Genomic DNA, 12,214 nt, shown 5'->3' with positions numbered 1-12,214 from the left:
TAGGCTACTCAGAGCAGTCTGTTTTACATATGCCAGGTGGATGTCCATGAAGTACAAGACTGTACTTAAAAAAATTTTTTTTAATAATTAAATGATTGACCTTTGAAGGCGCCTTTATTTCTTGGGGAGTGGGAGGAAGAGGCTGTCATTATGGCTATTTGTCTTGTTCCTTATTCTTGGGGACACAGGCTACCAGGTCATAGAGGTGACAGGGATGATAATAGTGTATATGTTGCATTCATATACTGAAAAGCAACTATGTGACAGTCTATGATGGTGGTATTGTCTTGTTAGGATGTTGTTTTATATTTACTAGAGATGAGGCAAATTAAAAGAGGAAAAGTGTAGAAGTCCAATTTCCACTTATGGCTATGATCTTGGACAAGTCACTTTACTTCTATAAAATGAAGGTATTTCTACGTACCTCTCATATGAACTCTGAAGTTCCTTTTCAGCTCTAAAATACATTGAGCCTACAGTTCATCTGAAGCTTTTGCTATATTCTTTAATATAATAGGCCATTCCTTTACTGCTAGAATTTATTTGTAAATTTGTAAATCTAATGTAAATAAGCTACCTTCTTAATGACCATTTAAATCTTCCTCCTAGATTCATCCATGGTACCATAATGTTTACTGACATGCCTTCCTGTGATGTGGTTTTTAATTGGAAAGCACATCTTATAAGAGAATTATAGTCTCCAAATGGGATAATTCCTGTGGTTTAAAAGTTGCCACAAAGGAATTCACTGGCATTAGAAACCAGAACAGATTTACTCCTCAATACGTGTCCTCGAGGCTCTAAAATGTTACTATAAACTCAAAACATGTCTATAGTTACCCAGATTTATTTTCAGGTTAATTGGTGATTCAGTATTTTCCTGAAAACCCATTAATTAATATCCTTTAGAAAGTACATATGTACTGAGCCATCAAAATGATGTGAGAAATTGAATACATTTTTCTTAAAATGTCTCAAGTGATATTATGTACAGAGATTTGTAGTTGCTTTTCCCAAATTGATGTTTTGCTATTATTTTTTTTAATTGAAAAAATTTATTTTTTATTATGCAACTCCTCAGTTTTATTGAGGTGGGGGAGTTAGAAAGCACAGAAAAGTGCAAAAGTTTACTTTAAATTAGAAAAATTGTCATGACCATTTAAAAACTAAGTTCACATTTTTTTTCTGAAGGCAATTTTAATGTGTAATGTTATTAAAATTTAAGTCCCTTTTAGTTTGTTAGAGCTCCAATAGGAAAAGACAGCCAGGAAAATAGGGAATATCCTACTTGTAGGACTTCCTTACAGATACTATTATTGAATATTTTAATTTATGGGGTGCCTGAATGACTCAGTCGGTTAAGTGTCGGACTTTGAGTCAGGTCATAGTCTCATGGTTCACAAGTTCGAGCCTGGCCTTGGGCTCTGTGCTGACAGCTCAGAACCTGGGACCTGCTTCAGATTCTGTTTTCCTCTCTGTCTCTCTGCCCCTCCTCCGCTGATGCTCTGTCTTTCTCTCTCCCTTTCACAAAAATAAAATAAAAACTTTAAAAAATTTTTTAAATATATTTTAGTTCACTTTATTTACCCTTAGAATCTTTAAAAAAGAAACTGAGTCTTTCATCTACCTAATTGAACTTGTATTTGACTTTTTAAAAAATACGTAATTCAACATTAGTTACATAAATAAAACCAAGTTTATATTTAAGTTAAAAAATGAAAGGTACACACATCTAGAGACGTAAGTAGACAGCAGCTTGTTAGGGAAAATATAACAGAGTTTTCAATCATTGTGAGTTAAATACAACATAGTAGGTCAGTGTTGTAAGAAGGATTAGTTCCACGCTAATTTGTTTTTGTTTGTTTTGATTTCTTTCTGGACATGGCCTTTTAAGGAAACTAGCCCAGATGCTATTAGACAGCTCCAAAATGTATTTTTGCTCCCTGCACTTCTACCCCAAAGCCTCACTAAAGCCATCCCTCACCAAAAAAAGAAATTAAAGAAAAAAATAAAATCAACAAAGTTTGTTTAAAATCCACAAGCCAATGCCTCAAAGCTTAATTTGTGGCAGAAACCAAGTGAATGCCATTATCTATCTTTGGTATAATTGGACAACTAATAAGAAGACAAAAATCGTGTTATATAAAAGCTAAGTAGAAACGGGTATGTTTGCTCTACAAAAGAAACCTAAGTCCTCTAGCTTGTTCTGTGTAGGAACTCTCCAGAGTAGCCACTGCATAGAAATATGTCATATAATAATGAATGAAAGGAACTGAATTTATTTGCAGTGAAGAAGAGGAGAAAAACATGTAATAGCTGTCTTCACAAGTCCTTTAGGATTATCATGTATAAGAGCAATAACTACAAAGGACAGAATTTTCAGGGTGATATAATTTGGTTTATAACATGGAACAACTTAATGGTCTGTTTATGGGCATGGATATGTCCAAATATGAGAGATTTCTTTAGGGGGAATTGGTAAGGCAATGACCTAAGATTAATTCTGACTTTAAGATTCTACCTGAGACTTTCCTCCAATAGTAGTACATTGAGATGCTTTAATGATGGGCAATGTAATATTTTTGAAAGATTTTTTAATAATATTTTACTTCACATTTTCTGTGGGTTACCCTGCGGGAAAACTAGTGAAGTGGGTACAGTTTCCAGGCTTTTCTGCTTTCTCAGCCAGGTACCCTGTACAGGGAACAATGTACATACCTGTACATCCATACACAGCATCTCTGTTGAGTGGTCAATGTACTTAGGTCATTTCTTTGTAGACTGATTGCTGGTGTAATGTGATCTTGTTAATGTCTCTGATTGTTAGAGTAATTTACAAAAATAATTAAGTATCATTACTCAAAGGTTTGCTTTCTCTGAATGAAAAGTTACAAAATTGGCCTGACTTTAGATAACTGGAAGATTTAATTTTAAAGAACTCTGGCATTAATTCATTTTACTAATGAACAAAAAAATATTAATTGAGCCACTATGTTTGATTATAATTATAACACCAATTATAGTATTAATATTAGAAGTAGTTGCAGGGACTTCCCTTTCCATATATGTGAGTGCAGGTATGTGTACATGAAAAAAAATATATATTTAATATATAAATAGCCTATAACTTCATTTAGGTAAAATGAATATACAAAAAACTGAACATATTTAATATATAAAATTTAATTAATTTGGACATATGCATACACCTTTGATCACTGCAGTTAAGGTAATAAACATATACCTCACCTTCACAAGTTTCCTTGTGTCCCTTTGTTAGTAAGAAAATTTAACATGAGATCTGCCTACTCTCAACAAATTGTTACATGCACAATACTGTATCAGTAACTATAGGGGCTATGTTATATAGCAGATCTCTAGATTTATTCGTCTTGCATGATGGTAACTTTTTTTTTTACATTATGAAATTTATTGTCAAATTGGTTTCCAGACAACACCCAGTGCTCATCCCAACAGGTGCCCTCCTCAATACCCGTCACCCACCCACCCCTCCCTCCCACCCCCCATAAACCCTCAGTTTGTTCTCAGTTTTTAGGAGTCTCTTATGTTTTGTCTCTGTCCCTCTCTAACCATTTTTTTTTCTTCCCCTCCCCCATGGTCTTCTGTTAACTTTCTCAGGATCCACATAGGAGTGAAAACATATGGAATCTGTCTTTCTCTGTATGACTTATTTTACTTAGCATAACACTCTCCAGTTCCATCCATGTTGCTACAAAAGGCCATGTTTCATTCTTTCTCATTGCCATGTAGTATTCCATTGTGTATATAAACCACAATTTCTTTATCCATTCATCAGTTGATGGACATTTAGGCTTTTTCCATAATTTAGCTATTGTTGAGAGTGCTGCTATAAACATTGATGCACAAGTGCCCCTATGCATCAGCACTCCTGTATCCCTTGGGTAAATTCCTAGCAGTGCTACTGCTGGGTCATAGGGTAGGTCTATTTTTAATTTTTTGAGGAACCTCCACACTGTTTTCCAGAGTGGCTGCCCCAGTTTGCATTCCCACCAACAGTGCAAGAGGGTTTCCATTTCTCCACATCCTCTCCAGCATCTATAGTCTCCTGTTTTGTTCATTTTAGCCACTCTGACTGGCGTGAGGTGATACCTCAGTGTGGTTTTGATTTGTATTTCCCTGATGAGGAGCGACGTTGAGCATCTTTTCATGTGTCTGTTGGCCAACATGATGGTAACTTCATAGAACATCTCCCCATTTCCTCCTCCCTCCATCACCTGACAACCATCATTCTGTTTTGTACTTCTATAAGTTTGGCTAGTTTAGATACTTCATTACATTAAGTATCCACTTACAGTGGAGTTGTGCAGTATATGTCATTCTGTGACTGACATTTCATTTCGTATAATTTCCTCTGGCTCTATCAATTTTATCACAAATTGTAGGTTTTCCTTTTTTTTTTTTTAAGGCTGATTGATATTTCAGTGTACATATATACCACATTTGTCTTTATCTTTACATCTGTCCGTGGACATGTGGGTTATTTCCATATCTTGGCTGTTTTGAATAATGCTGCAGTGAACCCGGGAGTACCTATTTTTTTCATATCCTGATTTCAATTATTTTGGATGTGTACCCAGAAGTGGTATTGCTGTGTCGTATGAGTTTTAATATATTTAGAAACCACCGTATTGTTTTCCATAGGAGCTGCACCCTTTTACATTCCCACTAACAGTGTAAAATGGTTTCCGTTTCTCCACAACATTGTCAGCAATGTTTTGTTTTGTTTTGTTTGTTTCGTTTTGTTTTTTGATGATAGCCATCCTGACAGGTGTGAGGTGATATTTTATTAGTTTTGATTTGCATTTCCCTGATTACGAACACCTTTTCATATGTCCATTGACCACTGACTATGTCTTTGGAGAAATGTTTATTCAAGTCCTTTACACATTGTTTTATTCAGGGTTTTGGGCTATTGAGTTGTAGAAGTTACCTATTTTGGAATGTAACCCCTTATGATTTATGGCTTGCAAATACTTTATCCTGTTCCATAGGTTGCCTTGCCCCTCTTTTGATTATTTCTTTTGCTGAGAAGAAGCTTTTTAGTTTGATGTGATCCCATTTGTCTATTTTTGCTTTTATTGCCTGAAATTTTGATGTCATATCTATGAAATCATTGTCAAGAACAATGTCATGAAGCTTTTCCTTTATGTTTTCTTCTGGGAGTCTTATAGTTTGACTTCTTTTGTATATGTTTTTAATCCATTTTGAGTTGATTTTTGTGTATGGTGGTCAATAGGGACCAACTTCATTCTTGAGCATATAAATACCCAGTTTTCCCAGCATCGTTTGTTGAAGAGACAGGTATTTCCCTGTGGTGTATTCTTGGCACCCTTGTTGAAGATCAGTTAACTGTATATAGATGAGTTTATTTCTGGGCTCTCTGTTGTGTTATATTGCTCTGTATATCTGTCTTTGTGTTAGTACTATACTGTTTTAATTACTCTAGTTTTGTAATATATTTTGATATCATGATATGTGATGCCTTCAGGTTTGCTATTTTTTGCTCAAGATTGCTTTGTCTATTTGGGGTCTTTTGTGGTTCCATATGCATTTTAAGATTATCTTTTCTATTTGTGTAAGAAATCCCATTGAAAATTGATGAGAATAGCATTGAATCTGTAGAACACTGGGCTTTTGTGGACATTTTAGTAACATTAACTCTTTGGGATATCTTCCAATTTATTTGTGTCTTTAATTTCTTTCACCAATATTTGTAGTTTAAATGTACAAGTCTTTCACCTACTTGTTAAGTTTATTTCTATATCTTTTATTCTTTATGAAGTCATCATAAATTAAATTCTTAATTTCCTTTCTGAATAAGTCATTGTTAGTATACAGAAATACAATTTAATTTTATATGTTGGTTTTGTATCCTGCAACTTTACTGACTTGTTTTATTAGTTCTAGCAGTTTTTTTTGTGGAGTCTTTAAGGTTTGCTATATATGATCATGTCATTTACAAACATAATTTTACTTGATCATTCCCTATGTGTTTGACTTTTATTTATTGCCTCATTGCTCTAGCTGGGACTTCCAGTACTATGATGAATAAAAGTGGTGAGAGGGGCTATCTTTGTCTTGTTCCTGACCTTGAAGAAAAAAACTTCAATTTTTTCACTTTTGGGTATGATGTTAGCTGTGGGCTTGTCATATGTGGCATTTATTATGTTGAGGTCCATTCCTTCTTTACCTAGTTTGTTAAGCTTGCTTTTATCATGAAAGAGTACTGAATTTTGTTAATTGCTTTTATGTATCTATGGAGATGATCATGTGATTTTCTCTCCTTCATGACATCAATATAGTATATCACACTTACTGATTTGCATATGTGAAACAATCCTTATACCCCATGGAATAATCCACTTGATCATGGTGTATGATTTTTTTAGTGTGCTGTTAAATTTGGTTTGCTACTATTTTGTTGAGGATTTTTGCACCTATGTTTATCAGGAATATTGGCCTGTGGTTTTCTTTTTTGTGGTGTCTTTGTGTGGCATTGGTATCAGGTTAATGCTGGCTTTGTAAACTGAGTTTGGAAGTGTTCCCTCCTCTTAAATATTTTGGAAAAATATGAGATATTAGCATCAATTCTTTAAATGTTTGGTAGAATTCACCAGTGAAGCCATCTGGTCCTGGGTTTTTCTTTGTTGAGAGAGTTTTAATTACTTAGATTCAAACTCCTTACAGACCTATTAGTCTATTCAGATTTTCTATTTCTTCATGATTCAGTTTTGATAGATTGTATGTTTCCAGGAATTTCTTCTAGATTATCCAATATATTGGCATATAATTGTTCATAGTAGCCTCTTACGATCATTTTATTTCTGTGACATTGGTTATAATGTCTCATCATTCATTTCTAATTTTATTTATATGAATCTTCTCTCTTTTTCTCTTAGTCTAGGTATAAGTTTGTCTATTTTGTTTATCTTTTCAAAAAACCAAGTCTTAATTTTGCTGATTTTTTAAATTGTCTTTCTAATCACTGTTTCATTTATTTCTCCTCTAACCATTATTATTTCCTACTTTTGCTGATTTTTGGTTTGGTTTTTTTCTTCTTTTTTAATTACTGTAAGGGTTATGTTAAGTTGTTTGAGTTGTTTTTTTTCTTAATGTAAGTACTTACTGCTATAGAATTCTCTCTTAGGACTGCTTGTCCCACATCCCATAAGTTTTGATATGTTTTATTTTCATTTTTGTCTCAAGATATTTATTTATTTTAGTTGTTTTTTTAACATTTCTAATCTCTTTATTCCTTCATATAAAAGAAAAGTAAGCATTGACTAGAATAATAATATTCTAATATTTGACAGAGTTTCTGGCATATGACTCAAAGGCTTCTGTAACAAATAAGGTGGCATATGGTAGTATACCATTTTTGTAGTGGGAGCATGTCAATCTCCAGAATTAAAGTATTGCAAATAGCAAAAATTTCAAATGCTAGAAAAATTTGGGTAAGGTTTAATGAGAGAAAATCAGGAAAGGCAATTATGATTGCTTCTGATCTGTGTTTTGTTCAAAGGCATTTTTTATCAGCCATTGAAGTTTTAAATATTTTATTTTAAAGTAATCTCTACACCCAATTTGGGGCTCAAACAGACAACCCCAAGAGCAAGATTTGCATACTCCACTGAGTGAGCCAGCCAAGATATTTCTTGATTTCCCTTTGGATTCTTTGGTCGCTTAAGAGTGAATTGTTGAATTTTTTATATCTGTAAATTTTCCAGTTTTCCTCCTGTTTTGATTCTAGTTTCGTACCATTGTGGATGGAAATAATACTTGCTATGATTTCATTCTTTTAAATTTTGTTAATACTTGTTTTCTAGCCAGCATATGATCTCTCCTGGAGAATATTCCATGTGCATTTGAGAAGAATGTGTATTCTGATGCTGTTGGATAGATTGTTCTGTATATGTTTATTAGGTCTGTTTGATTTATAATGTTATTCATGTCTGCTGTTTCCATATTGATTCTCTGTCTGCATGATCTATCCATTGATGAAAGTGGAGTATTCGAGTTCCTTTCTATTATTGTCTTGCTGTCTATTTCTCTTTTCACTTTTATTAATATTTGCTTTATATATTTTTGCTCCAGTATTCAGTGCATGTATATTTGCAATTGTTGTATTTTATTGATGAATCGACCCATCTGCATTATACAGTGACCTTCTTTGTTCTTTTTTTTTAATTGAAGTATAATTGACACAGACTATCCTGTTAGTTTTAGTTGTACATCATAGTGATTCGATATTTTTATATATCACAAATGATCCCCACAATAAGTCTGGCTACCATCTGTCACCAGTTATTACAATATTATTGACTATATTCCCTATGCTGTACATTACTTCCTCCTTGCTTATTTATTTTGTACCTGAAGTTTGTATGTCTTAATCTTTTTCATTTATTTTATTTATCCTCCCCAATACCTCCCCTCTCAGGTTAGTTGCCTGTACCCATGATTCTGTTTCTGTTTTGTTTAGTTTGCTTGTTTATTTTGTTTTTAGATTTCATATATAAGTGAAATCATATAGTATTTGCCTTTTTTTTTCTAACTTATTTCACTTAACATAATACCCTCTAGGTCCACCCCTATTGTCACAAATGGTAAGATTTCATTTTTTTTTTCTTATGGCTGAGTAATATTTCAGTGTGTGTGTGTGTGTGTGTGTGTGTGTGTGTAGCACATCTTCTCTATTTATTCATCTATCAATGGATACAGATTGCTTCCATATCTTGGCTATTGTAAATAATGCTGCAATGGACATAGGGGTATATATATCTTTTTGGATTAGTGTTTTCATTTTCTTCAGATAAATACCCAAAAGTGGAATTGTTGGATTGTATAGCAGTTTGGTTTTTTTTTTTTATTTTTTAAGGACCCTTCATACTGTTTCCATAGTAGCTGTACCAATTTACATTCCTACCAACAGTGTATGAGAGTTCTCTTTTGTACATTCTTGCCAACACTTGTTATTTCTTGTCTTTTTTATTCTAGCCAATCTGATCGGTGTGAGATGGTAGCTTGTTGTGGTTTTGATTTGCATTTCTCTAATGATTAGTGATGTTGAGCACCTTTTCCTGTTCCCATTGGCCAACTGTATGTCTTCTTTGTAAAAAATGTCTATTCAAGTCCTCTTCCCATTTTTAATTGGCTTGTTTGTTTTTTTTAATATTAAGTTGTATAAGTTCTTTGGATATTTTGGATGCATGATTAGCAAATATCTTTCATTCAGTGTGTTGCCTTTTCGTTTTGTAGATGGCTTCCTTCTCTGTGCAGAATTTTTTAGTTTGATGTAATCCCATTTGTTTACTTTAGCTCCATCTTTATTTATTGTGACTTATTTTGACTGAAAGCTTATTTTGTCTGATATAGGTATTGCCAACTCTGCTCTATTTTGGCTACACTTAGCAAAATATCTTTCACCATCTCTTTGTTTTCAGTCTGTATGTGTGGTTTGTTTTGTTTGTTTGTCTGTCTGTGTTTTTAAAGCCAAAGGAAATCCATTGTAGGTGGCAAATGGTTTGATCCTGCTTGTTTTATCTGTTATTCCACACTCTGTGTTTTTGTTTGGAAAATTTAATCCATTTACACTTAAAGTAATTATTAATAAAAATTTACTATTGCCATTTAGTTCATTGTTTTCTGGCTATTTTGCCATTCTTTTGTTCCTTTGTTCCTCTCTTGCTGTCTTCCTTTGTGATTTTTTGATTTTTTGGTATAGTGTGCTTTGATTCTTTTCTGTATCTTTTGTGTGTCCGCAAGAGGTTTCTTTGTGAATTTTTCAGTTCAGTTATTCTGTACTTCATTTCCAAAATTTGTTTGGTTCTTTTCTTTGGTTTCTGTTTTTGCTCATATTCTCATTTTTTTCCATGAATCATTTTTTTTTTTTTTTCTGATTTTATTGTCTGTGTTTTCTTGTAGCTCACTAAGCTTCTTTAAGATGATCATCTTTTGGTCAGGCAATTCCTAGATCTCCATTTCTTTATAGAGTTTGTTATTGGAGATATATTTTGTTCCTTTGTTAGTATTATATTTCCCTTATTCTTTGTGTTCTTTGTAAGCTTTACACTGGCATCTGCACATTTGAAGAAACAGCCACCTTTTTCAGTCTTTATGGAATGACTTTGGCTGGGAAATTCTGGGAGTTTCTCCAAACTTTATTATGAATGTGTATATTCCACTCTTCTTCCTCCCTCCTGGAGGGAATTCTCAGTATTGTACACTTTCTTTCAATCCCACAGAGTCATTATTGGTACAGAGAGCCACCTGCCCCTTCCTCCTAGGGCAGTACATGGAGATCCTGGGGTGTTAAGTGCAAGTTCCACATCTTTCTCTTCTCCCTTTTCCCTGAAGAAGCCTTAGGATTGTCTACCTCCTCTGAATTTCACAGGTCAGATCTACTCTGGATTTCTACCACCTGCTGAGACCACCTCTGGCTGCTGAGATCTCTGCTGGCTGCTGTGTTCCACACCAGTTGCTGAGGTCTGTGCTACCTGCTGTGATCCATGCCATCCCCTGGGGGCCTCAGAGTCTATTTCGAGCCAACTACCCCTCTTTGTTGTTCTTAGCTGCCCTGAGGCACTGTAACTATGCTGGGTCTTTCAGTAGTACTCTGAATGAGGCTAGATAGGAGCGGTTCTCTGGGGCATTGCCTGAAGGGCTGGGGATGTTGGATTCACCCCTGACTTTCTCTTTCCCAGTGGAAGAAATTGCATGTTGAAGGGATCTTTTTTGGCATTGTCCTATGCTGACATGGGCTGGGGGAAGACACAGGTAAAGTGAAACTGCACTTTTTACCCATTTTCAGTGCACTTGTTCTTGTTTTGTTTTGTTTTGTTTTGTTTTGTTTTTTTACTCTTCTAGGATGTTGCATCTTCTTAACTGGATTCTGGGATTCTCATAAGGGTATTCCAGTCTGTATATGGTTGTTACTAAATCAGTGTTTCTGTGTGGGGAAGAGGACTGGAACTTCCTATTCCTCCATCTTGCTAATGTCACTCTTATATTATTTTTTAATTGTTGTGAATGTCAGAAAACCATAAAGTTAGGTACCCCATCCATTCCTCTGTTGTGAGATGAGTAGTGTATCATTTTAGTGGAAGGACTTATTGTTAATTTATTATGTTTATGGAATGTCTTTCTTTTTTAAAAAATCAAAATTTTAAACATTTTTAAGTCATTATAGTTTTATCTTAAAGTAAGATTTGAAACTAGCCAGAATCGACAGTGACATAATTGAAATCATATCTGAAGACTCAGACTTTGGGTTTTTCTAAACCACTTTACACTGTCATGATTATTACCATAACAAGCCTTAATTTGGTGTCACTTTGAATTTAGGCCATGATGTCAAAGTGTGCTAAAAGAAAGTCTCCAGTGGCTAGAACTATTCATTAACAGCTGTTGTTCTACCTGCGAGAGGATTTTTTAAAACTTGCCAGCAAAAGAGCAGTTTGATATGCCTTCTAAATTATTACTATACTAGTTGTTGCTTATATATGTAGAGGTTGACTTCAATTGTGGAATTTTTTTTAGGATATTAGTTCTTTAATTCTGTGGAACAAAGTAGATTTGGTATGACGGTATCAGCAGCGGGGGCTCTCAGTATTGGAGACCAATCAAATGTTTAGAGAAAATCATCAGTCTGATTTTGTATTTTATTTTTCTGTGTAACATCATGGAGACATGAAGGATTTCTTCTGGGATATAAACGTGTCTCCAATATAAGTGATTTTTAAGAGTTTAACTAAAAGTAGTTATCTCCCCACTCCCCAGTCTTTGTTAAACTTTTGAAATAGTTATTAGAGGATGATAATCAACAGATGCTAACTTCTGATTAAGAGGCCAGTTTCAGATATTGTGCTCCATAATTGGACTGTTTGCAGAAAGAAAAATTCCAACTTTTTTATGTGGAAATATATTCCTAGAAGAAACTGAAGAATTTAATAAATTGTTAATACTGTAAAGTATCATTAAACATCACATATGGAAAGGAATATTGAGAGGCATATGTATACAGAAAACTGAGACAATCAGCTGCATATAGTCTTTAGGGATGATGATCCCAGGAGAGAGTTTTTCTGAAAGTGGTTAAGGTTAGAACAAGCAATGAAACATGTTTAATACACCATTTTAAGAAAAAGCAATTGCATTAAAGAACTCATAAACT

At 34.0% G+C, this 12,214-nt stretch overlaps 1 protein-coding gene across 7 annotated transcripts in view; it reads left to right on the top strand.

Annotated features, from left to right (window-relative positions):
- SSBP2 (single stranded DNA binding protein 2) overlaps window positions 1–12,214 on the top strand; it is a 314,003-nt gene that overhangs the window by 156,587 nt on the left and 145,202 nt on the right. The window contains exons 5-6 of one of the 7 annotated variants that reach the window (XM_049649745.1): window positions 10,436–10,527; window positions 10,746–10,818. The exons of the other annotated variants lie outside the window; for them this stretch is intronic. Coding sequence (XP_049505702.1) covers window positions 10,436–10,527; window positions 10,746–10,818 — 165 coding nt within the window. The remainder of the gene's footprint in view (window positions 1–10,435; window positions 10,528–10,745; window positions 10,819–12,214) is intronic. 7 annotated transcript variants of the gene reach the window in all.

The sequence above is a fragment of the Panthera uncia genome, assembly GCF_023721935.1.
Source record: "Panthera uncia isolate 11264 chromosome A1 unlocalized genomic scaffold, Puncia_PCG_1.0 HiC_scaffold_17, whole genome shotgun sequence".
Lineage (NCBI taxonomy): Eukaryota > Metazoa > Chordata > Mammalia > Carnivora > Felidae > Panthera > Panthera uncia.
The sequence above is the reverse complement of the archived record's forward strand: the minus strand, read 5'-3'. Positions and strand labels throughout refer to the sequence as shown.